Source organism: Pteropus medius, unplaced genomic scaffold (genome assembly GCF_902729225.1).
Source record: "Pteropus medius unplaced genomic scaffold, Ma_sr-lr_union100, whole genome shotgun sequence".
NCBI lineage: Eukaryota > Metazoa > Chordata > Mammalia > Chiroptera > Pteropodidae > Pteropus > Pteropus medius.
In genome coordinates, this window is record NW_024346062.1 from 1,443,142 (window position 1) to 1,470,973 (window position 27,832).

The 27,832-nt window shown below is 38.5% G+C and overlaps 1 protein-coding gene across 1 annotated transcript in view; it reads right to left on the reverse strand.

Annotated features, from left to right (window-relative positions):
* ARSB (arylsulfatase B) overlaps positions 1-27,832 on the reverse strand; it is a 141,879-nt gene that overhangs the window by 61,775 nt on the left and 52,272 nt on the right. Inside the window, exon 5 of the mRNA XM_039874895.1 lies at positions 1,744-1,987. Within this exon, the coding sequence (XP_039730829.1) occupies positions 1,744-1,987 (244 nt within the window). The remainder of the gene's footprint in view (positions 1-1,743; positions 1,988-27,832) is intronic.

Here is a 27,832-nt window from a genome sequence, read left to right on the forward strand (position 1 = left end):
CAAAAAAGCAAGAGAAAATTAAAAAAATAAAATAAAACGGTCCTTTTCTAGCTTCATAGCTTAATTTCAAAATCATTTATATCTAAGGGAAAAATCCAAAATGTAGACAGATTTTATGAAGAAATTGTTCATTACAGTGTTATTGATTTAAAAAATAAAAATCAATCTAAGTTAAAGGAACATTTAAGTATATCAAGGTACATACATATGGTAGAATTTGCATAAATGAGTGACGTGAGCTTGCACTGGGAGTTGAGAGCAATAGGGCCTGGTGATTTGAAGGGTGAATGCTTCATCTAAGGAAGATGGTAACTGATTGATTCTTGTCAGTTGTTGGCTTTGTGGTCATGTAGGCCCTGTGCTGCCAGACTTTCCTATTTTCAAAAACATTTTAATTGGAAATAATTTCTAATTTATGGAAAGTTGCGAAAAGAAAAAATAGTAAAAGAACACTGAAGCCCTTTACTGAGATTATTTTATTGTTAATATTTGACTCCATTTGTATTATTTCTGTGCACACACACTTATGGTGTGTTTGTATTAAAAATGTATATATACAAATGTAAATATGAATATATGCACATACACACATAACTTTTTTCTGAGCCATTTGAAGGTATGTTGCATATACCTTTACACCTAAATACATCATTGTGTATTTCCTAAGAACAGAAACTCCTATCTTTGAGGTGAGGCATCTGGAGCGGAATGAAGAAGGGAAAACCTGAGGAGGTCGTCTCCCTTGGCCACTAAGAGACCAGTCGGTCAGCCATTACCCCTTGCTGTAACACCAAACAGTGGTTGAAAACGATTGGACTAGACAATTGTCATTCCATCAGTAAAAGCAATATCTCCAATATATGTACATTCATTTATAAATTGGACATATGTACTAATCTACTAATATATTATATACCTTATAAAAAACATATACTTTAAAAAAGATGACATAAAATTAAATATAAACACAAGTTTTAAAGTTTTCTTCCTGCACCCTCTAAGGTGTGTTCCTCCCCACTTTGGGGTCATTGTTCGATACTGCGGTGGCTAAAGAGGAAAAGGTTCCCACTATTTTCAAACCTGAGTCTGGGTTCTGCTCCCCAGACTGCATGTCCTTTGCATCTACCAGCTCTATCACCACACACTGTTTTATTGCCTTCATAGTGCTTATCGCTACCAGAAGTTATTTTGCTTATTCATGTGTTTACTTATATATTCTTCCCCACCCCTAACTAGAGTATAAGCTCCATGAGAACCAGGATCTTGCCTGTCTTATTCATCCCTAATTCTTCCACATCTAGAACAGTGCTTGGCACATAGTAGGTGCTCACTAGATACTTATTGGGCACAGCTACTCCCTGGCTCACATTCCAGCTCTTGCTCCACTGCATGGTCCTCCATTCTCCCAGCAGGCAATGGGGCAGATCCGCTGACTCCCTGCAGGAAGAAAACAATACACTACCCTACTTCTTAGAGAAACATCTCTGCTTAAAGACCTCCTGTAGAGGGTGAGCTGCTGAAGACAGTCTTCCCCTTCATGTAAAACACAGGCCCATGATCTCAAATCTAGATATTTGAAATATATATATAATTATAATATTTCTAAAGGCATTTCTATTTTTTAAAAATCACTTATTTGTAAGCTATCATTTCCACACAGAGAAGCTATCATTCTCAACTCAATTGAGTCAAACTGTTCTAGGATTACTGTTCTGGGAGGAAAAAGAGAAAGATGAGCAGTACCTGATGGTTTTCCACACGTCGAAACCATCCAGAGGCTTGGTACCATTCGTGCTTCCTCCAGCCAGGTTCACGAGAGTGGGCAGCCAGTCAGAAATGTGGATGAGCTCCCGGTTCTTCACCCCCTTCTGTTTCAGCAAGGGGCTTGTCACAAAGCCCACCCCTCGAATGCCTCCTTCCCACAGGCTCCATTTTCTTCCTCGAAGGGGCCAGTTATTGCCCCCCGCCAAAGTCTGCCCTCCATTATCTGAAACACAATTAGGTGTTGGCATGAAGACATCGTTAACTCTTAGATAAATTTTAGAACAGAAGGCTTCTACGTATGTTGTTACAAAATGGTACTTAAAAACTAAAAAAAGATCCTTACCCTCTCCTGGACCAACTACCCTTCTCTCACTCGAAACTACCCTCCATCACAAAAACATAACCAGAGCACAGTGTGGCATAAATCTGACATGAGATCATTAAATCCTCAGTGGACAGGTCCACTGAAAAACAAGGAAGTCTCCTGAGGGTAACTGCTTGGGATGGAGCCCTGTGCTAATCAACGCACTAGGTTTCAAATGCATGTGTGCAGCTTGGCGTAACATAGGAGAATGAATCCAGGTAGGCCGAATGTACCCTCCTGGTACACGAAAACCTTTGAGTAAGTTTCACTTAGTGACTTAAAGTTCCTGATAGGTGGGACAGTAGACCATTTTATTTTACTCATGGAAAAATTTTCTAACATTTAAACTGGTAACTAAACCAACATTCTACTCTCTGGTGATGTGAATTCTTTCTTAAGTGTGAAAGTTGAAGGTTTCTCCAGTGGGTTAAAAGTCTCTGTAAACAGAGCAGTCGGGTGGAAAAGAATAATTGCAAGAAAAATTACTCCCTTCTTAACAGGATGGCAAGACAAAGCTTCATCGTGTGCTATGCCAGGGAAGAGAAGGGATTTTTGTTTTTGTTTTTGTTTTTGTTTTTCCCCAAGAAAACTGAAGGAATGGAGGACACTGGTGAAGCCAGAGGAGAAGTTACAAGAGTGACTGAAACTAAGTATCTTACCAGCTGGTTAGGGCTCAGATGTAGGAATTCAGCTGGATCATAGAAAGTAAAAAGTAGTATTTCTTGTATAGTGAGGTTGTAGAATTATATATCTCCAAAAGTATCCATACACTTAGGAGACTAGATATACATTTTAAATAATGCTTATTTGCATGTATATTATAGTTCGCTTACACATTTTTTAGAAACCATTGTTTTCCAAATGAACCACATGAGGGCAGTATGACAAACCTGCTCTATAGAATGTTACATCTAAAAATCTAACACAGAAACCAAGATCTGTCAAAGCCACAAGATACACATGGAAGGAAAGAGAACTAACATGTGGTAAGCACCTACTATGCAAGAGGCACCACTTTAATTTCACTTTCCTTCTCACAGAATCTGGAGTCTGACAGACCTGGAATAAAAGCCTGACGCCACTTATTAGCTCTGAGACGTGGAGCAATAGGCTGCCTCAGTTTCTTTATCTTTAACGTGGAGATAACTACTACCTCATATATTATGGTGAGAATTAAATGACACCATTTATAATAATTGCTTGGCTGGGCACCTGTTACAACCTGACCACTCAATAAATGCTAATATTTAGCATAATGAAATAGCTAATATTTAACCCAAAGAGTCTAGTATTATAACCATTTTGTTGCTTAAGAAAAATGAGGTGTGAAAAAGCCAAATCGATAAGTGGCAAGGGGAGGATTCAAACAAGGTCCGTATAACTCCCCAGGTGCCTTCTGCTCCCAGAGTGCCATGCTCCTGATGTCCTTGATATATTGGGTTTTATATCTATAGGTCACATAAAGCTTCACTTCCCTATGAAAATCATAAGCATAGTCAATCTCAGCAAACAGTGTACACTCTTCCTATAATACAGCAGAAGGAGAGCTGTTTCAAAGTGATGATAATTCCCTTTATAGGAGAACCACCTTTGTTGCTGGAGGATAAGAAATTTAAGGCTCTACTGCCACAGAGGCTTTTCATTAAGCTCTCAACACACCCAGGTTCTCTGTTCTACTCTGTGAAGGGGAGAAAAATCTTGAACTAGACTAGATAAAGGTAACAATCCTTTAACACAATTAGGTATTGACATGGGTGGGTGGGTGACAATCCTCACTTACTGTCACAGACTTACGAGAACCTCTCCTTAAACCCCACATCATTTCTTGACAAAAATCTAAGGCCCAGTCACCCAAACCAGTGTATTAAATACACATCTATTTCACATGAGCAGGTCTGTATATTCAAAACAAGGGGCATCATCTTTAAACAGAGGGGATTCCTTCACACTCCTTGTACTTCACAGAGTATCAGTTACCCATAGCCAACATGTCGAAATTTAAAAGAAGATGCTAATCATGTAATACAAAAATACACTGGAAAGAAATGTTTACACTCTACCCGTGAGAACAAGAATGGCTGAGACAGCACTATTATTTCATTCTGTTGTCTGGATTGTTATAAATGATACTGGCTTAATGCTTTCAGAATATGCCTGTTGTCTCCATTTTAAATAGATACACTTCTGCAATATTATATAATGTCTCTTTCAGTTCCACATTTTTGTTAGTACTCAATCCAAAAATGTTGAATAATGATGGTGGTGGAAATTAGAGTGGAGATGATGGGGCTAGCGTGGCTGGGTCTGGGATCTGATTCTAGGAGCAGCCCTTTGGGTATGACTTAGAAAGGAAAATACTCTGGGCTATAAAGAGAATTTGGCCACTCTTACTACTGTAGGAACTGGAAGGTGTTTCCACATATCATTAGGGGAGGGCGCTGGTGCAGTCAGTGTGACTGCTTTTGCCATTAGCTCACTGTGATGCTTTTGCCATTCGCAATGATAAGCCATTCTGTCATCTGTTATCAATGTTACCTCCTCCTTCCATTTTTCAAGAGTACTCCAGAGAGAAATCACTGATAATTGACATACCTGCAGCTTGTTCTCTTGGGTTCCCCAGTCACAGAGCCAGCTTTAGACTTGGCTGCATGAAGAGGGCAATTCAGCATGTGGGGGCTGGGAGGGGGATGTGTTTGAAGCGGGGGTTGTATCTTCACAGGCAGCACCAGGCTGATGGTTGCCGCATATAAGCAAAGGGGCAGAATCCACTATGGACTTAGGCCTTTGAGAAATAGGGTACCATCCATCAGTTCTAGCACAGTCTCCCCAGTATTTCAAAGAGCTGGACATAAAATTGATCAAAGTAACAGCAAGAATCAAACAAGTTCATTTGAAGTGAGGTAGAAAGGGGGTTTCCTATATTGCTCATTTAACTCTAACAAATTAAAAGGGGTCAATTGTATGGTGAAAGACAGTAACTAGTTTTTGGTGCTGATTATTTTGTAGTACATACAGATGTTGAACTATAATGAAATATAATGTTATATACCAATTTTATACTATATATGTATACATCAACATATATTATTATATACTAATTTTACCTCAATAAAAAATTTTTAAAAATGGTGGAACCACCACCATTTCAAACATATTTCTTTTCATTTCCCTCCTAATTTTCTTGGGGCAAAAGTTAATTTTCGTTCTTGTTAAGAATTAATTTTCAAGAGAAATTTTTCTTGTTTCATTTCCTGACTGACTTACGAAAAAATTTCCAAATCGAAATAAGATGACGCCAACTAGTAAAGGGAGCTATGAAACATTTTTTTTTTTCAGGGAAATCATTTTCCAGCAATGTTTTTGGCAGAGGGAAAAGCTAATTATAAAACCTTTGCTGTCCAGAAAAGAAATGTCAAAATAAAACAAATGCTGTCATATACAGATGGTAAATCTCAATTTATTATTCATTACTGAGCAAAAATAACTCAAAAAAGTCATGGAAAAACATCAGTTAGCCAAATATCTGAGTAAAAGCATTAAGTAAATGACAATGAAGCCTCATCCATACCCAGCTGATAAAAATTAAGAGGGACCAGTGACAGCAACATTAGTTTTTAGGACCACTCCCCAGACAACGTAATGTAGTAGGTTGGCTGCGGCAGGCTGCCCTGCACCACCAGCGTACACCTCTATCTCACTGCCCTCTGGATCTATTGACCCGTGCTTCCCAAGACACCCTTCTCACGCTGACCTGGGAGTAATGAAAGGAAAAGCAGGGAAGGCTCCCGCAGCCTTGCACTGGGACCTGGGCTCCCCTCAGAACAGGGCCACCACAGTGAGTGTGACAGATGAGGAGACAACATGATTTCAAATACCAAGAAGTCTCTTTGTCCAAAAAATTGAACTGCTTGCTGATGGTTGCTGCTTCTTTAGACTAATTTTTTAAAAATTATTAAAATGTAAATTGGAGAGTTAACATGTGTCTTGGTAGTCATCTAAAGGATTAGGTAAATTTAATCTTCTACTAAAAGATTTCAGAGAAAATATCTACCCGGATACTCAGTTTAAAACCTGATGTTCTTCTCTCTCCCTCTTGCTCCATATTTGACCATTCCTGATTGAATGTGCATTCATTTCCAGAAAGTGCATCTCTCCAATGGGTTTCCAGTCCAGCCCTACTGCCTTGGGTCTGACACTCCTCTCACCTGGTCTCCTGAGATAACTTACAGACTATTTCACGTTGCTGTCACAGGCACCTTTGTGAAGCCCCTAACCCATCAGGACACATCCGAGTTTAAATACCTCCAATGGTTTTCCAACAAAGAAAAAGTTCAAACTTCTGCCCCACAAATAGAATCCTTCACATCTGGACCAACCTACTTTTAGAGCATCAACTCCTGCTTTCCCCGTAAAAAGTACTCTGTGCTTCAGTCACATGGAACTAACTTCCCCCTGTTGTCAGAACAGATTCATGCCAACTTCGCCCTTGCACATGTTGGTTTCTTTGCCTAAAATACTCTTCCCCTTCTTTCTGGCCTGACTTAAATTTTTAAGACCCAGGTTAAATGTCACATCTTCTATGGACTTTGAACTGACTCCTCCAGATAGTCTTTATTTCTCCTCTGTACTTCCGCTGCATTTTATAGACATCTTTCTATCATGCTTATCTCAGTATCTTATATACATTTATTGTACTTATCTCTGTATATTAATCAGTTGTTCGTGGGTTTGTCTTCCCCTCTAACTCTACCTCTCAAGAGCAAGAACAATGTCTCATTTATCTTTGCATTCCCAGGACCTGGCACAAAATGCCAAAGAGAGAGCTCAAGATCTGAGAGTGGTGGGAGAATAAATAATCATGGAGAAAAGGCCTCCAAAAACAGAGATTGAAGACACTAAAAATGAACTGTGATTACTGCACAGGTTTTTCTGAGCCTTCATCCTGCCACTCTATGACCTTGATTTTTAGCAAGCTGTTCTGTACATAGACACTCCTTCTTTTATGGGATATTGGCAAGGGGAGCTCTGGGAACCCTGTGAGGATATAAGCAAATGTCAAAATTGTTTGTCCAATCTGGCATCTGGTCATCTGCACTGAAGTCAAAGGGGTTGTTTGAGAGCATTTGAGGAAGCACTGGTCCTGGCCTGGAAGAGAATTCTCACTTGCCCCTTTGACGGATCTTTCTAGAATGACCACCGTGTACCAGGGACCACTCTAGTTTAGGGGAAATGGTAGCAATCAAGACAGACAAGGTCTTCTTTTTCATGAAGTGAGTAGAATAAAGAGATCTCTCCATTCCTGGTAGGTGATAACAGGGCCTCTCTGAGGAGCTGAACCCAGAATGACACAACAGAGCCAACCACCATCAGAGTCAGGAGCCCAGTCACAGGAAGGGGGCAGCTCTAATTATACATTAGATAGTGGGGTGTTCTGCATCAAGGTTTTTGTTTTGTTTTGTTTTGAGCCACATAAGAGATATAATTTATTTAGGAGCATGAAAGAGAGAGCAGCAGGGAGGGAAGTTCAAGAAAGGCTCCAGGTAAGAGGTAACATTTAAGTGGGCCTTAGACGCTGAGTTGGATTTCCCCAGAAGAAAATTTTGGAAAGAGGGACGAAGACTTAGTAAGTATATGAATTGAATTGTGCCTCTATCAAAAAAAAAAAAAAAAAAAAAAGTATGTGAAGCCTAAAGAACCTCAGAATGTGACCTAATTTGGAAATAGGGTCATTGCAGATGTAATTAGTTAAGATGAGGGCATACTGGAGTAGGGTGGGCCCTGACCCAATATGACTCATGCCCTTATAAGAAGACAACTGTGCGAAGACAGAGACACACAGGGAGAACGCCATGCGACAACAGTCAGAGATTGAAGGGCGGCAGCTATAAACCACGGAACACCAAGAAGTGCTGACAACCACCAGAGGCTGGGAAGAGGTGGAAAGAGTCTCGCCTAGCGGTTGTGGAGAGAGCATGGCCCTGTCCACACCTCCAGAACTGAGATGATCAATTTGTTTTTTTTAAGCCACCCAGTGCATGGTACTTTGTAATGGCAGCCCTAAAAAATTAATATAGTAAGGGAAGGTTTCTTCTCAATTAAAGACTAAATTAACTATGCCCTCAAGAACATTGCTTCCAAAACTTAAGGAAAATCTGAGCTGAATGATGACTACATATAAACAAAATGTCTTGCTATTTCATGACTGTCGTCATTTTTCTCTATCATCCCTACTACTATATTTCAAATTTCACTGAAATGTATTCAAGGGATAGGAGTTAAATGCTGTGGTTTTGGGAAAGTCATCTATGAACCTAAGTTTCTTCATTTGAAAAACTGGGATAACGACAATATCCACCCTAATATAGTGTCTGGTACAGAAGTAGTGCTCAACAAATATTAGCTATTTATTAATGAAAATTACTACCAGCAGTAGCAACAAAGTATGTGGGGCAGAACACACTCATATCTGAGTATTTATCAAACATATACTAGATGTAGGTATTACAGACACACTCTAAAATGCTACATTTCATAAGAAGAAAGTATTCTACGCATAGAGCCCTTGTAGGTTGCATTCTCTTCTCTGTAGGTAATTTGAGAGCCAAAAAGCGAATTGTGAGGGGCTTTGTTGTTATTACTGAGGCAGAGCCAGAGTGACTCCTTTCTGTTTCCATGAGTAGATCAGTTATCAAAGAAAGAGGTGCAATAGCCATAGCCTGCGATTCAAATTAAAAGTTAGGAACTTTTATTCAGAAACTCATATGAATATTTGAAGGGGTTTTAAATGATGTGCAACATTCAGAGTAGGTAAATGTTCTGACCCCTACTCCCAGTTAGACCCTAATCAGACTTTACACCTCGATTAAAGGCACTAGCACAGGGAGCATTCTTGCTGCACTGGCATTAGAAAGATGCTGGTGGAATGGAATTGGCAGTCAGGCCCAAAATAACTGACATAGCCACCAAAAGAGCTGAAGAAAAAGGAAGATCAATGCAAGGAAAGGGCAAAATCAGGAATGAATGGGGATTAAAAAGAAAAAGATTACACAAAGTTATAGTAAAAGGTTCCCTCATTTTAATGAGACTAAAGTCATTCCTTACAATGATGAAATACCAGTGGGATTTTATCTCTCTTTTACATTTATTAAGGATGAAAAGACTCAAAAGTCTTGAGAGATAGAAAACATTTGGTCTCCAAAAGTTAAAATGGAACTAGGAACTAGAAAAGTGTCTTGATTTATTACATATTGGTAGGCAAACAACTGAACTTCTTTTTACAATTTAAAGCATACCCACTCTTGAAAGTTATAAGCACAAAATGTTGTGTCACTCTCACTTAGGAAGCATGGGTAAATGCTAGATATGATCTGCACATTCTAGATCCCCTAACAAGTAGCACAGAAGCCCTGTGTTTGGAGTATTTAGAGCCAGCAAAAGTACCACCTGTTTATCTTTTCATTTTTTACAACTAAAACTCTCCTTGTTTTCCCTGAAGTTTGGTCTTAAAAGAATGCTTTTTTTTTTTTTAACTAATGAAGTTATGAATTTCATGGTAAACTAAAATTATTTGGCACCTTGAGAGAGTTTCATAATTTACTCACAAAATATTTGGCTCCCCTTCCAGACCCGAAACATCTTTAAGGTGGCCAGTTAATTTTTTACCAGACAGCTGTTTATCTGTCAGGAATGACAATCAAGAAGTAATAGATCAAAAAAGTATCAGAGAAGTGCTTTAGAGTCTGGCAGGTTCAAGGATAGCAATAAAGAGGGGAAAATACCATCAAGAGATAGAAGAAAGTAGAATTGTAGATTCGAAATAACAAATGTACTAACTACTTGCGTGGTGAGAAAGACGGGAATTGAGGTCAATGATTTTTCAGAGAATTCAATTAGAGAATGCTCACATATTCTATTTGGGTAAGCATCAAGTACTTTGTCTTCATGTCCAAATATATAAGTTAAATGTTCCAAACTTACCTTTGAAGCAGAAACATTTTATTGAATTCCTACTTTAAGGGTGGCAAGATAACCTTTTAGGGTTACTCGGAAAAATCAATAAACCAAAATGAGTGGATAGGCAGTTTTGTTTCCTCAGGGCCCTTCTCAAAGTTTGCTAAATGCTAAAGGGTCTCACTGGTGTATGTGTGTCTAATTATGGTGGGAGAGACCAAAAAAAAAAAAAAATCATGAAAACACTGATCAGCACAACTCTCTTTGAAGAACAACAGAAGAGGGAAACATTTAATGGCAGAAACAAAAAGAACTCAATGCAACTAAATATTAAGAAGTTTGTTAAAAGAATTGTAAACACTGAATGCATGCTTAATAAAGATATAAGAAAAAGATTCACTTTGGCTCTGCAGATGACATTCACTCCAAAGTCAAGTATTTGTAATCTCTGCTAGAAGAGTCCTTGAGCTCTGGGTCCTCCTGACCACATGGGGCAGCAGTCCCCCTTCTGATCAAGGTTTGTACCGTGAGAGTGAGAAGAAACCATGTGACACTAGGCATCCCAACAGGAAAAGAGAGTGTCAACTGAAGGACAGGTGAACATGTGAGAAGCAACTTGGGTCTGTGCACCTAATGAAAGGCTAGAAGGTAAACAGGCATTTTAGCAGGAAACAAAGGGATGTTGAGAGAAAGATCCAGTATCTGGGAAAATCTGTATCTCCTGAACGGCCAGGAAACAAGAAAAAAAAAACAAGACCAAACAACCAAACAAATCCAAACAAATGCCCCGAGTAAGCACAATAGGCATCAGTAAGCACAACATGCATCACTAACTCCCTGCAATTAGATGCTAATGCAGGGCCCATTTAGTCACAGACAAGGTCTAATGATATGTATGGTGGCTGGCTTCCTAGTTTCATAGCTGGAATCTGCATATTAGGAAGGCAGACTGCTGGATATGGTCTCTATAGAGATCATCCTAAGAGTAAAGGAAGAAGAATATGAATTTAAAAAGTAGACCACAAACTAAAAATGTATTTATCTTTTTTTCCAATGTTAAGAATCCACATTGATGTATATTAAAGACACCACTGTATGAAGCATAATACAACTAAAAAATTTAAATGATGACCCTACATTATCAAGACAGTTAAGAAGCTCATGGTATAGTTAAGGATAACTTAGACCTAGGAAAATGTTTATATTCCATATTCATGACACTGATCCTATCTACATCAATATAATGTGACCACCTTCGCCTGTCATCTTCTAGCAGAGGTTACAAATACAAGCACACAAAAACTATCCTGACATAAAGTTAATTCTATACAGGATATAAGGGAGAAAATGATTACAGGTCAAACGGGGTGCCTCATATGCCTTATAACTCTACTAATTATAGAAAATGCTAATAACCATCATGTAATAATGTTTTCAAATAGTAAGTCAGGGCTTCCCTCATTCCTAGTAATTGCTGTATGTTACTTTCTCACCACCCAAAAAATAGGGCGATGGCTGTATGGCCTCAGGGAAGGGACAGTCAGCAGACCAATGAGCTAATAGGTTTGGCTTAAACAAACATTCAGAGCCAGTTAAGGGGAGAGAGAGGGCTGGAAGCAGAGGGAGAGGGCATGGCCCTAAGGCACCTAGGCCCTGTCCTCAGGACTGCATTCCAGGCTAGAGAGAATGATAGATATGGGGACCCAAGAGTGGAAATAAACTGCTTTATCCCCCAGTGGAGCCTGGGGACAAAGGGAGAGGATAGCAAGGCTCCCTGCATTTCCCTGTGCCCAGCGTGGTATGGCAGCAAGAGACGGCGATGGTTGCAGGCTCAGAGGCCATCATACCACAGTGTGGAAGAGGTTGCCGTCCCACAGATGAATGGTTTTTGTTTACCGTTGAGAAGAGGTCAGATGTGGCAAGAGGTGGTTTAAATCTCTGCAGGCAAAGTTGCAGCAAGACCTAGATGGATGACATCAAGAGGTCAGACAGAAACAGGAACATTTGTGCAGAATGAGTAGGAATGGTAACTACCTACTTATGTGCTTCCCTTAGCTCCGATGCTTTGGGATGATAATCTGAATTGGCTGAAACCAGGTTTCTTTCACCCAGAAGAACTGGGACCCCAGCAGAACCAAGTTCAGTTACAAACAGGGAAAGCATCAAGAAAAAGAAGCAAGTTACACTTCTTGCACATCTAAGTTTGTGGACTAAAGTCTGTGATTGCTATGCATCTGTGAGAGTATTATGGTTGGATGCCCTATGTTTGATGGATATAACTGTGCTACTTTTTTTGCAGGTGAAACATAAGGTGAATCTGTTTTTATTGTTGTGATTGTTTTGTTTTTATTGTTCATGTGGTAATATGTGATCCACTTGTGGATACATGCACAGACTTTACTCTTTTATATAATAGCAGCTACAGGCATATCTCATTGCATGTTCAGTTCTAAACCACCGCAATAAAGCAAATATTGCAAATAAATCAAGTCACTAGAATTTTTTAGATCCTCAGTACACATAAAAGTTATGTTTACACTACATTGTAGTCTGTTAAGTGTGCAATAACATTGTCTAAAAAATCAATGTATATATTTTAATTTAAAATACTTTGTTGCTAAAAAAGAAAATGCTAATAACCATCATGAAGTAGTAATCCTTTTGCTGGTGGAGGGTCCTGCAGTGATGTTGATGGCTGCTGACTGATCAGGGTGGTGGTTGCTGAAGGCTGGGGTAGCTGTGGCAATTTCTTAAAATAGACAATAATGAAGTTCACTGCATCAACTGACTGTTCCTTTCATGAATGATTTCTCAGTACCACATGATGCGGTTTCATAGCACTTTACCCACAGTAGAACTTCCAAACTGGAGTCAGTCCTCTCAAACCCTGCCACTGCTTTATCAACTACGTTTTTATAATACTCTAAATCCTCTGTATTCATTTCGGCAGTCTTCACAGCATCTTTGCCAGGAGTAGATTCCATTTCAAGAAATCACTTTCTTTGCTCACCCATAAGAAGCAATTCCGCATTTGTTAAAGTTTTATCATGAGATTGCAGCAATTCAGTCACTTCTCCAGGCTCCACTTCTAGTTCTCTTGTTTTTCTACCACATCTGCAGTTATTTCCTCCACTGAAGTCTTGAACCTCTCAGTCATCCATGAGGGTTGAAATCAGCTTCTTCCAAACTCCTGTTAATGTTGATATTTTGATCTCTTCCCATGAATCACAAATGTTCTTAATGGCACCTACAATGGTGAATCCTTTCCAGAGGTTTTCAATTCTCTTTGCCCAGATCCATCGGAGGAATCAACATCTATGGCAGCGATGGCTTTGTAAAATGTATTTCTTAAATAATGACTTAAAAACTGAAATTACTCCTTGATCCATGGGCTGCATAAGGGATGTTGTGTTAACGGGCATGAAAACAACATTCATCTCATTGTACATCTCCATCAGAGCTCTTGGGTGACCAGGTGTATGTATTGTTAATGAACAGTAATATTTTGAAAGGAATCTTTTTTTTCTGAGCAGTAGGTCTCAACAGTGAGCTTAAAATATTCAGTAAACAAATATGCTGTCATCCAGGCTTTGTTGTTCCATTTACAGAGCACAGGCAGAGTAAATTCAGCATAATTCTTAAGGGCTGCAGGTTTTTCAAAATGATATATGAGTGCTGACTTCAACTTGAAGTCACCAGCTGCATTAGCTTCTAACAAGAGGGTCAGCCTGTCCTTTGAAACTCTGAAGCCAGGCATTGGGTTCTCCTCCTTATTTATGAAAAGTCCTAAATGGCATCTGCTTCCAATAGATGGTTGTTTCATCTACACTGAAAACTATTTCCTGCAGCCATTCATTATCTTAGGCAAATCTTCTGGATAGCTCGCTGCAGCTTCCACATCCGCACTTGCTGCTTCGTCTTGCGCTTTTATGTTAAGGAGATGGCTTCTTTCCTCAAACATGAACCGATCTCTGCTAGCTGCAAACTTTTCTTCTGCAGCTTCCTCACCTCTTTCAATCTTCATAGAATTGAAGAGAGTTAGGGCCTTGCTCTGGATTAGGCTTTGGCTTAAGCAAATGTTCTGGCTGGTTCAATCTTCTATCCAGACCACTAAAACTTTCTCCATATCAGCAATAAGGCTGTTTAGCTCTTATCATTCGTGCATTCAGTGGAAGAGCACTTTTAATTTCCTTCAAGAATCTTTCCTTTGCATTCGCAATTCGGCTAATTGTTTGGTGCAACAGGCCTAGCTTTAGGCCTGTCTCAGCTTTCGACATGCCTTCCTCACTAAACTTAATCATTTCTAGCTTTTCATTTAAAGTGAGAGATGTACAACTCTTTCTTTCCCTTGAACACTTAGAGGCCATTTTAGGGTTATTAACTGGCCTAATTTCAATAGTGTCGTGTCTCAGGGAATAGGGAGGCCAAGAAGAGGGAGAGAGAAGGGGGAACAGCTAGTTGGTAGAGCAGTCAGAACACACACAACATTGATTTATCAAGGTCACTATCTCATATGTATGCTGCCCCAGAACAATTACAACAACAACATCAAAGATTACGGATCATTGTAGCAAAATAGATAACAAATATTCACAAGTCAGGGCTTTAGGATATGAATAGCTTTGGGGGAAGAGAGGGAACATTACTCTGCCTACTACAATCATGATGATCAAGTGAAGTTTATCCTAGAATTGCAAGCAATTTCTTAATAGAACAACAAAGTTGAAAGAACTATATTACCCAACTAAAGCTCTACTATAAAGCTATAGCAATGAAGACAACATGGTGCTGGAATAGGGAGCCTCGCAAGAAAATCCTTAAATGATCATTTGATATTCAGCAAAGAAGAAAAAAGTCTGCAACAAATGATTCTAGAGTAGTTGCATAGCTAAAGGGGAAGGGAAAGAACCTTGAGCAACCCCTACTTAACAGCATACATAAAAAATTAATTGATGATGGATCACATTACAACACAATAGTAGAAAGAAAAAACTATTAAAATATAGGCAAAGGATTTGAATAGATATTTTTCTGAAGAAGATACACAAATGGCCAATAAGTACATGAAAAAGTATTCAATATCATTAGTTATCAAGGGAATGCAAATCAGAACCACAAGGAGGTACCACTTTATACTCAGGAAGGCTATAATAAAAAAGACAGACGATGACAAGTATTGGAGAAGATACGGAGAAACTGGAACCCTCAAACACTGCTGATGGGAATGTGACATGGTGTAGCTGCTTTGGAAACAATCTGGCAGTTCTTTAAAAAGTTAAATGTAGAGTTACTATATAACCCAGAAATACCACTCCCAGGTATATGCCCTAGATAAACATACGTCTACACAAAAACTTGTGCTCACTGCAGCATTATTCATAATAGCCTCCAGAAGTGGAAACACACAATTGTCCATTAATTAGTAAATGGTTAAAGAAAATGTGATATATTTTCAGCAATATACAACAAGAGATACTGTTTCACAATAAAAAGGAATGAAGTCTTGATACATGCTACAACATGGATGAACCTCAAAAACATGATGGTAAATGAAAGAGGCCAGTCACAAAAGGCCACATACTGTATTATTCCATTTATATGAAATGTCCAGGATAGGCAAATCTACAGAGAAAGTAGGTTAGTGGTTGCTTGGGGCTGAGTAGTAGGGGAGAATGCTAATGGATACAGGATTTTGAGGGAAAGTGATGAAAATTAGATAATGGTGATGATTGTACAACTTTGTGAATATACTAAAAACCACTGAATTGTACACTTTAGAAGAGTGGATTTTATGGTAATGTGAACTATATTTTAACAAAACAAAACTGAGAAAAAGAACAATAAATCAAAGATCTAAATGTAAAAGCTAAAACCATAAAACTTATAGAAAATGTAAGAGGATATTTGTGACTTGAGGATAGGCAAAGGTTGCTTAAAACCAACTTTTGATATACGTTTGTGTATAAAAATTGATAAGATCCATAATGGTGTAAGAGGAAGTAGAGTGATGACGGAACTTCAAAAGCAGAATAAGTAGTGGGAAGTGCAGCTCTGGTCAGCTGGAGGGATCTCACTGCAATTAAGCATCGATCCCGCATTTTTTGTCCTTTGGATGAGAAGTAGGTTAAAGAAGGAATTCTACATTCAGGGAAACTCTTCTTGGTGTCAAAGGAATGTACACCATCTGCTTCAGGGAAATAATCCAAGCTAGCCCACTCCACGTACATTTAGAACACAGGCAAGGATATACCTCAGTACATCAGATGTGATTCTTCTAGACAGGGCATTCTAAATCCTACCCTGATTCTCAAAACCCAGAGCCTCCAGGACATGTCAGGTTCTTTGTTCTTGTTTTCACCAGTCCATCAAATTGACGTAGTTTCTTTTAACAGCAGTAGATCCTTTCTGGAATCAATGTGTCTCTTTTGTACAGATCTCTACTTTTATACTTCAATTTTTCATCGGGCCCTTTTGTTGTAAGTTTACCCTCCAAAACATCTGCTTGGCATGTGAGACACAAAATTCATTTTGGAAAGTTTTTTGTATGTACACAAAAAGACTGCTTCATTGTTTATTCCATTTCTGGCTTCCTGCAAGTTTAAATACAGAATCGAGTGGAAAATGACTTCGAAATAGTTAAAAGAGATTATATAAATCTTTTCTGTATTTCATATAGACATGAAGATGTATTAATCGTATTACATATGAAATGGTGTGTGTTTTTTTATTTTTTATTTTCTAATTTACATACAGTAAAATTCACTTGTCTTGGGATGCAATTTCATGACTTCTGACAAAAAGTTTCATGTAACCAGAGCAGAAAAACTCCATCACCCCAGAGTCAGTCCCTTTTTCTTCCTTTTTGTAGTCAAATCCTCCATCCTACCCTTAATCCCTGGCAACCACTGATGTTTTTTCCATCTTTAAAATTTTGTCTTTTCCTGAATGTCATTGTGTAACCTTTTGAGTCTGGCTTCTTTCACTCAGCATGACACATTTGACATTCATGCATGTTAATGTGGTATCGACCAGTGGTTCATTATATTGCTGAGTAGTTGTGCACTGTTGAGATGTTCCACATTTCATTTATCCATTCATTAGTTGAAGGACATTTGAGTTTTTCCCAATTTTTAGCAATTACCAACAAAGCTGCTATCGACATGTGGGTATAGTTTTTTATATAACATGTTTTTATTTCTCTTGGATAAATCTCCAAGATTGGAATTGCTGCTTTCGAGATGTTTTTTTCTTCATCTTTGGTTTTCAGCAGTTTGATTACAATGTGAGTGTAGTTATCTTTAGATTCATCCTGATAGGATTTTCTTGGGCTTCTTGAATCTACACACGTATCTTTCATCAAATTTGTGAAGTTTTCAGACATTATTCTTCACACACACACATATATATATATTTTTCACCAATATTTCTTCTCTCCTTCTGGGACTCCAAGGACGTAAATGTTAGACCTTTTGATATTGTTCTATAAGTCCCTCCCTGCAACTCAGTTCAATTTTTTTGTTTTTTTTCCCTCTCTCTTTTTTAGATTGTGAAATGTCTACTGACTTATTTTGAAGTTCAACGACCTTTTCCTCTATCAGCTTCACTCTGATATTGGGCCCATAGAGTGAATTTTTAATTTCGAATACTGTATTTTTCAGTTCTAAAATTTCAACTTGGTCCCTTTGTTTTTCTTTCTATTTCTCTGCTGAGAACTTCTATTTGTCCACTCATTTCAAGAGTGTTCAACTTCTTCTCCTGGAGAATGGTTATTATCAACCCATTCAGACTACAAGTTTTGTCTTACCTTCTGCGGACAGTGGTGCTAATGCCAGTTTAATTTTTAAAGCCTTTGCCATGCTGTTTGGGTTTGTTCAGTGGGTATACCACTCAAGGGTTAGTTTGGGGCTTGGGCAGTGGTTTATATCACAGTTGAGTTCTTGAAGGCTTTGCTTTGTTTCGTTGTGTCTGTGTGGTACAGCTTGGGGGTGAGACTGGGATTTAAGTCAGTTCACACTGAAAGAGAATCAGGGGATCCTCTTCTCCAGCTTTCACCCCTCTTTCCAGTCCTTGGGTTCCTTTTCTTGCTTCTCCTGGACATAAAGACAGGTTTCTCTCAGGTTTTAGCCTCCTGTTCTATCATTAACTTCCACACAACTGAGGCTGCCTTTGAGAGAAAAGCAGCAAAAATGAAGACAGAGATCAAATTGTGATTCTCCCACAGTCTTTGGACAAAAGAGACTCCTTTTCCCTGATCCTTTGGTCAGAGAGAATCTTCTTTTGGCATTTTAGGTGCCCAAACCCCCACCCCAAAAGCAACACAGATCTTCAGTTGGGACGGGCCTTGGGGCAGGGTTGAGAGATAAAAGAGAGAAGAAGTAACAGATAAAATGCAAAGTCCCCTATATTCTCCAGCAAAGGACCCCTTTCTCAAACCTCTGGTTCGAAATAGGGGGTTTCACCTGGATACTTTGCTACCAAGGCCTGCTACATAGTTCTGTAATTCCATCAGCTCTTGGGTCAAAGCTGAGAGACAGAGGAGAGAAAACAAACCTTACAAACTCACCCCTGGTACAAGGATTGATAAAGCTTTGACTTCATTCCCATTCGCCATCTGGCTGCTTTTGTTTACCTTCCAGGTGCCCCAGGTAGTTGTTTTCTGTATTGTCCAGGGTTTGTAGCTGGAATCCATGAGAAATATAGGCTTTAGGTGGCTTACTCCATCCTACCCAGCACCAGAATTGCATGTTCATGATTTTAATGAGAATGAGCCAATGCCTGCTCTCGGGTTTTTTGTTTGCTTGTTTATTTTTTTGGTTGTTGTTTTTTACTTTTGCCTGAATTAATACAGAAGCAGAATGATTGACACCTCATGTCAGGTAAGAATAAAAAAGAAAACAATTATGCTAAATGCCTTAATTAAGCACCTGCTAGGTACCCACAACTGTTGTGAGCACGGTGGGAAAAGACAACAGAGGTACAATACACAATCCCTGCTCTCAAGGGACATGTCATCCACAGAAAGCCTGGCCCAGGGAAAAAATATAAGATTCTCCACAATTAGAACTAAAAAGGATACAGAGAAGGGAGAGAGAGAGAAGGAAACAGGGGAATCAGAGAATGTGACATGGAAGCCATTCGACTGTGTGCTAGACCTTAATGGAGAGGAAAAGGTACATTTCACAAGAGGGAAAGGAAGTTCAATGGGGTAATGATTCTTCCAAAGTTGGTTTTGTACCCTTTTTATTACACGTTTGAGTTTGTTTTCCCCAAAGGAAACTAAGAGGCAGTTTCTAAGGGCATTTTGTTACTCCTGAACCTGTTCTTCTACCCACTCCCCTTCTCTCAGCTTGATAGAAAGGGTTTCCAGAACCTTGATTCAGAGTGAGGACTGGAGGCCCTGTCTGGCTGGAGTGAGTCATGGGATCTTTCCCGGGGAGTCTTGAATTACCCCAGACAAAATTCTCAATAATTGTTGTAACTCAGCTGGTTGTTGGCATTGTTTTCATGCTTCAGCTGAGTTAAAACATTCGGAAGTTTATTTTTCATATTTTATTTGGGTTGATTCCTACAATCACAAAGGCAGTATCCTCAATTCTAGAACAGTATCTATTCTATTTGAACATATTTTTTTTGTTCAGTATTCAGAGAGGCTTTGCATGGAGAGCCCCTGTGAGCAGACAACCACAAAGGATGAAAGGCCACGGGTAGAGCAGCTGCACAGATGGCCTGCATAAGCAAATAGGAGCCAAGTCCATTGTGAATTTTCACTTGCAGCTGGGTGGAAAATACCTATGCTCATGACTCAATGTCTTTGGATTTCTAGCTTTGAATGACAGCAGGGAGGAGATCATTTTCAAATGCTAAGCATATAGGGATACTGGTGAACTCCAGCCAGTTTTGAGCCCATCAGCTACCATGCATTGTAATATGGAAGGACAATTAAAAAAAAAAAAACTTAAAAGGGATTCCGGTCTCAATCAGGTAATCAAACACGGTACCTGGAAAGCTGACAAAGCAACCAACTGACACAGATACTGTATCTATTTCCAATAATGGAAATTCAGCTTCCTCCTAGTGTGACTTCATGCTGGAATTCTTTTCTGGAATGAAATGTGTTCAGATCCAAAGTTACTGCTTAGCCAGCCCACTGAGTCGCATGTAAATGCGGGACTAGTGATTGCATCACATTTGTGCCTTTTCATGGTTTTGTCTGGGAATTCTATTTTTTATAAAAGACCTAGCTCGTGTTCCCTGATTCCCCATCCCCCACTTCCACCCTCCTCCCAGTTTGCTGCTAGGACTGTATTTTGTCGCTTATCTAACACAAAATAAACAGAACAATCTGGAGCTAATTTAAGTGGTTTACCATATCAGGATACAGCTGGGAAAGATTTTAAGAAAAAGGCTCAACAGGAACAATAGTGCTGTGAAGTTGAGTAGCGGCAGAGCGCACAGGAAGGCAGTTTCAGACAGCCTGGCAGACAGCTGTCAGCCACTCCAATAACAGTCCCCGCAGCCAATGAAAACGGGCAGGGTCTGTGCGGGCAGCTCAGCCGGAACAGTAACAACGAAAACAAGGGATTCGAGGGTGTTCTGAGTTAGTGGCTCAAGTGTCAGGGCCACTAGTCTCCTGGGCGCCCGCCCGCAGTGCTCCCAGGCAGCAAGGACTGAAGATGACAGACAACACTTCATTTCTCCAGAACACTGGCCAAGACTTTTTTTTGTTTTACTTTTTGACATGCATCACACAGGCTGGCTTTATCCTAACTTACAAACCCAGCAAGGCCCTCAGAGGAACATCTGTTTTTGACATCAGTTTCTTCTACTCTGCAGGCTGGTTGTCTTTTTAACTCTTCGAAGGCCTCCGGCTAGACCTGCAATTTCCTGGTGCAACTTGACGGAGGTGAGGGGGCTTGAGAGAGTTAAATAAAGCTATGTGCTACCCTTGAAAGAACTTGCAAATGCTTTATATATTAAAACAAACAAACAAAGAAAAACCTTAGTTGGATCAAGCTCTTGATGAAAATCCAACCAATTAGGTAAACTGTATAGTTCTAAAGGCAGTGGTGTTTTGTGCAGAGAATACGGAATTAGAAGCATGGAGCCTTGGACTCTGAAGTCTACTTTTGCCACTTTTTGGATCAAAGTTTCCTCACTTTGGACCAGATGCCCTTAATCTTCGTCTTCATCTCTTAATTCATGATAATAGCTTTTGCTCACACCTTCTTCCAGGGAGCACTGAATTTAGTAAAAATTTCCTTCTGACAAGAGCAATCTTTGGGTCTATTACAGAACAAATCCATTTGTTGGATAACTTTAAAAAATAATCCTTTTCTACGTTCTAAAAAAAATGCCATCTGGAAGGTTTAATAAAAATAAACAAGTAGAAATTAATGTTTCATTAGTCATTGTTCCATCTACTGTTATAGCATATGTCACAATAGATCACTTAAATAGCATTTATCAAAGTTTCCATGATAATAGAACTAATTTAAGACTAAAATTTCAGTGTGCAAATAGAGTTTGGGTTGGTTTTCAAAGAGCAGAAAAGGATATGAAAACGTCTAAAGGATAAAAAGATAGGAAGGCAGGGAAATGTCCCCTTAGAAATGTAATATCCCTCTTATTTTCAGAGCATGTAAGTTTGGAAAATGGTTACTTCAAAAATATCTGACCACACTTAAAAAAATGATCCAAGTATCTGAAAACATAAAATCTCTCTAAAATAGTCTCAAATAGTGGGTATCAGAACCACCTAGAAAGCCTGTTAATCCACAGATTGCTGGGTCCCACCTCCAGCATTTCTTGTACAGAGGGCCTGAGAATTTGCATTTCTAACAGGTAGTGGTCATTATGTTGCTTCTGAGACCGTACTTTAAAAACCGATGCTCCAGAGAGAGAGAGAAAGAGAGGAAGAGAGAGAGAGGAAGAATAGCTGATAACATTAAAGTCAACTGGTTTTACTCTTTTTTGTTGTTTTTAAGAGTCACTGGTCAAGTGTGGTCGAATAATGATAGTGGAAAAATAAGCAAGAATACAAATGGGCACTGAATCAATGCAAAATATTCATAAAAGTCACACAAAGGGAAAATGGCTGGACCTTAACTTCTGTGAGAATTAAATTATAAAAGAATTACATAAGTCATTATTTTCTGTAGGGTAAATTGTCCTTGACTTAAGGATGAAAAAAAATGTGGCACAGGAGAAATTTTTATAATAATGAGTCCCTGGGCCTAGACTCTATGCCAGTGGTTCTTATCCTGGTAGAATCAGTTGGGGAATCAGAATCTTTGAAAGGGGCTTCAATAGGACTTGGAAATACAAAGATTGTGAACCTGCTTAGAAGGTGCTTTGCCCTGTAGAAAAAAAAGTGTCCGAATTTCCATGATGGGATCAGAGAATCTCAAATGGTATCTTAGAGATCAATATGAAAATGATGACAGATTAAATGGCATGAGAGAAGCTGCACAGCTAGTTAGAAGCAAAGCCACAATTAAATCTCTTTTCCTGAAGCTCATCCATATCTCTTCTAACCTATTATTTGACTGCAGTGGCAATAATAATTAAAAAGAGAGAGAAGGGAGGTAACTGGGAGAATCTAAAATAGAGACCTCAGTACACGACAGTAAGGTCAACTATCATCTTGGAGATTCCAGTGGTTTCATTCAAAGTATTCATTTTAAGAAACTGAGGAATCAATGCAGACTCTCATCAATTCTGAAACTACACTTCTAATGAAAGGTTGTGTAACCGGGCCTTCACTGTCTACAACATACATGGCTGCTGCGAGTTGGTTAATAGCATTATTGTAGTACATGAAGACCATGTGAATCTGAAAAATAAGGAAAGAGAGAGAAGACGGACTATAGTGACGCTATCTGATAGCCTTGACAGCTCATAGGCGAACTCCTCTCAAGCAAGCTATCTCAGATACTCCAGCGATTTCATTAAATTGCACTGACAGAGGTTTGCTAGAGGGAAAGTGAGGTCATGGAGTGATTCGGTGAGATCCACAGCTTGTCTGTGACTCAGCCTACTTTATGGAACTCAAAATGAATTAAAACTACATTTTAATAGCTATATCTTCCACCTGGTTCCCATCATTGTTTTTAGCTAGCAGAAAAAGGACCTGTCAGTTTTTATCTGCAGGAGTTAAAAAAGAGGCAGCACATTTCAGGAAAAAGCAAATAAACATATTTGCCATGATGGTTTCAGGTTTACGAACACAGTAGGTGGGGCAGGAAGCACTGCATCGATGCAAATAATTGCAACAGCAACATTTCAATCATCCAGATAATCTGATGTCACATGACCAAGAAGGAGGTATGTTCTGAGCTCGAAATATGGAGCAGAGTTCAGACTGGAGCTTCTCCAACGATCTGATTAAGGCACCTACATTATATAGGAACTTTTTCTCTTGGGATCAATTCACAATTCTATTATCCATTCCCATTTCTTGATTAAAAAAAAACACACATATGATCAGAAATTATTTTTAAAGCAGCTGTGCCGAAAAAACATTCAAGGCATTAGAATGAAGACTCAATGTATCATTTTTATCACTTAACAGCTTTTTCATGGTTAATAAAAACATGCTGAGAGTTAGGGGACAGGACTCAGTGAATTAGTGGGGGTCTTCCAAGAATGATTCCTGGTCAGCCAGAGCAGTACCTCTCTCACCAGTCCTTTTCCTGCCAGCCAAAAAGATGATGGAGACCACACTTTTAAAATGTAGTTTTAATTTACTTGAGTATCATAAAGTAGGCTGAGTCACAGACAAAAAGTTGGGAAAACTGGACAGATACATGCGAAAAAAAAGGAAAGAAAAGAAAAGAAACAGGACCACTTTCCTACATCATATATTAAAATAAGCTCAAAATGGATTAAAGACTTAAAAGTAAGACCTAAAACCATAAAATTCCTAGAAGAAAACATAGGGAGTAAACATTTTGACATCGCTCTTAGCAATTTTTTCTTTTTTTGGATATGTCTCTTTAGTCAAGGGAAACAAAAGAAAAACTAAAAAATGGAACTACGTCAAACTAAGTTTTTGCACAGCAAAGGAAACCATCAACAAAACGAAAAGACAACCTACTGAATAGATATTTGCCAATGATCCATCTGATAAGGGGTTAATGTCCAAAATATATAAGGAACACATACAGCTTAACACACACACACACACACACACACACACACACACACACTCTAATTAAAAGATGGACAGAGGACCTGAATAGACATTTCTTATAACAGAACATACAGATGGCCAATAGACATAAAAAAAGGTGCTCAACATCATTAATTATCAGGGAAATGCAAGTTAAAACCAAAATGAGATATCACCTCATACCTGTCAGAATGGCTATCATTAATAAATCAACAAACAAGTGTTCATGAGAATGTGGAGAGATGAGGATCCTTGTGCACTGTTGGTGAGATTGCAAATTGGTGCAGCCACTATGAAAAACAATTTGGAAGTTCCTTAAAACATTAAAAATAGAACTACCTTATGACCTGGCAATTCCACTCCTGGGTATTTATCTAAAGAAATCGAAAATGCTAATTTGAAAAGACATATGTATCCCCATATTTATTGCAGTATTATTTACAATAGCCAAGACAGGGAAGCAACCTAAGTGTCCATTGACAGACGAAGGATAAAGAAGCGGTGGTACAAATATACAATGGAATATTACTCAGCCATAAAAAAGAATGAAATCTTACTATTTGTGATAACGTGGATGGACCCAAGGTGTATTATGCTAAGAGAAGTAAGTCAGACAGAGAAAGACAAATATGATTTCATTTACATGTGGAATCTAAATAAATAAATAAATAAACAAAACAGAAACAAACTCATAGATACGGAGAACAAAAGGGAAGGGAGTTGAGGGGATGGGTGAAAAAGGTGAATGGGATTAAGAAGTAGAAATTGCCAGTTATAAAAACAGTCACGGGGATGTAAAGTACAGTACAGGAAATATAGTCAATAATAATGTAATAACTGTGTATGGTGTCAGATGGGTACTAGATTTATCAGAGTGATCACTTCATAAATTATATGTCTAATCACTATGTTGAAACAAATATAATTTTGTATGTCCACTGTAATTAAAAAATAAATTAAAAAAAATAAGTTTGGGGTTTACTTAGTATTTTTTCTGTTCTGTTGTATGGGGAAACCTATTTATTTCATTTGATTCTCAAGTTTCTCATAGCATGATCAAATATAAACATAGTGGTTCCTATCAGTTTATTTTACAAAAATGAGTTAGAGCCTCTTTATCCATATTTCAACATAGGTTCAGTGTTGCATATTTGTGTTTGGGAACTAAAATTTACAGACTTGTCATTTTAAATACATTACAATTATTCTCTGTCACAATGTGTTGATGCCAGAATATCAAATTAAGGTACCCAAAATTTTAGGGAAAAAAAAATCTCTTTTCAAGCTGTAGTCACCCAATTTGTTAAAATGACTATTATTAAAAATCATGTTTTAAAACAATTTTAACATTAGAGAAATTTTCACCATAGGAAGTATTTACCTTGGGTGGTGGATAATGAATAATTTACATTTTCCTCTTTTTACCTTTCAGTAGTTTTCTTGTTTCCTACCATGATCATGATTCATTTTTTATCATTAGTATGTGATTAAAGAAATTTTAAATAAATTAATGAAGATATCAGGGATTTCTTTCAAATACTGATATTAAATCCAAAATAAGCACAGCTTATTGTTTAATAAAATCTACTCTGGTAATTCAAAATTTAGAAAGTCTTAATTTTATGTTAGTTTACAAAGAAGAAAACAATGAACTAGGAAGTATCTTTTTTAGAGAGAAAAGTAACATTTTAGAGCCACACTATAAAATGAAACAGGCCCTCAATGTCCCCACTAACCCTTCTCAATGCCACACCTTGCTGGAACAGTGTGACCCACACATTGGCATGGAGTGGCCCACAAGTACTAAGAGCCACATGACGGCACCAACGTACTCTATATTCATTACATTTCATGAATGTCTTCATAAGACTATTAAACATTCCAGTAAATTGTCCAGGTAACTTGCCAACCAGTAGGCTACTTTCTTCGGTGCTTGAGTTCACTCTTCATTCCTGACTTGTTTGTGTACTTTTGACTAGAAGAGGCATAGCTCAGTTTAGCAGAAATATTCCCTTTTGTCAAGTAAATCTGGTCTTCACCATCAAAGTGCAATTAGTTTGGTTTCTGTTTCTCAGTCATTTCCTGAATACCTTCCTGCGTTATCTGATAATTACTTGACCAATTAAACTACTACTGACATTTTAATTAAAATGGACACAATTTATCGAGATGACATATCTACGCCCTTGGCTTCTTTTTCTGAGCTTCATCAGTTATGGCATGAAGGATTTTCTAAACTGTACTGATAGTGTAACTAAAAGGAAACCAGTGATCCCAGGAAAAGGCCTTCTACATTGAGGATCATAATTAGTAAAATACGTCGTTCAAGTCAGTCTGAGGCGAGCGAATTCTATATACTAAGAGAAAAGATGCCCTACAGCCAGTAATGGAGATGGTCAAACAGGCTTTCAATTAAGCATGAAGATGACATTAAATCGGGGGAAAAAGAAAAGGAGGAAGAGAACGTGAAATAGAAGGGAAAACAGAAGCTGACGCCTATGGGGATGCTAACTTGCTTACTGCAGCCCTTATGTAATCGTAATCCGTGACTTCATTTACACTCTGAGATTAGCATTCTCTACAAATATCCTCTAATAAGAATGATTCATTACAATATTGCTGAAGTTTTGAGTTAGGATAACACGTGGCAAATGAGGCACGACTTCCATAATATTCAAAATATCCCAGATGTGTATATATCTCACGTGTAAACAGGTGGTGATAACTACGCGCTCTAGCCTACATTTCCTTTAAGGTTCTCAACAAGTCTGTGAAGGCTTCCCATGCAAGTTCTAAGGCAGATGAGAGGCCAAGATACATCAGGTGCCCTGACTATTGAGAGAAAAATAAAGATTCTCCCTGGCCTGTTCTACTCCAGAGCAAAGATAACTGGGCCTGGACCCATGGATGAGCTTTCTTCGGTCTAAAGCCAAGAATGAACTTGATCAAATTTCTGGGTTAATATGGTAAAACACTAAATGTGCCTGTCCTCTGGGAATATTCAGGTAAAACAAGAGGTCACTGAGACAATGAACCCAGGGTCACCTGTGTTTGTTTCCTATCCCCAAAGTCATCCTTCTCTTAGTGACAAAAAAACAAAAGATATGAAGGGAGCTAAAATAGCAATTTGTTCCACAGATAAAACATTACCCTAATGCCAAGTTTTCTCCTTGGGATTTATCATTTTCCTATTAAATTATACCATTTATCATGCCCTAAAAGCAATATAAATATCTAAGCAAATCATAAATGGAGTAAGGAATGAGAAGAGGATTTAGTAACTGGAGGTCGTTATTAATTCATAGGGGGATCTTTCTGGCCTGCTTTCTACCAGGAATTTTAAATGAATATATGCCTGTACATATGTGTCACAATGTCAGATGTTAAAGTATCAGCCTACTATGTGCCCGTGTTCTAAGAACAGGAGATACAGAGATAAATAAGACAGAGAAGGTCCCACTTGGAATTTAATTCTGGTAAGGGAAACAGGTGATAAACAAGAAGCAAAAAACAGCAGACAAGATAATTCCCATTGTGATAAGTGCTATGAAGAAAGCCAAATGTTGCGACGTGATAGACAATGA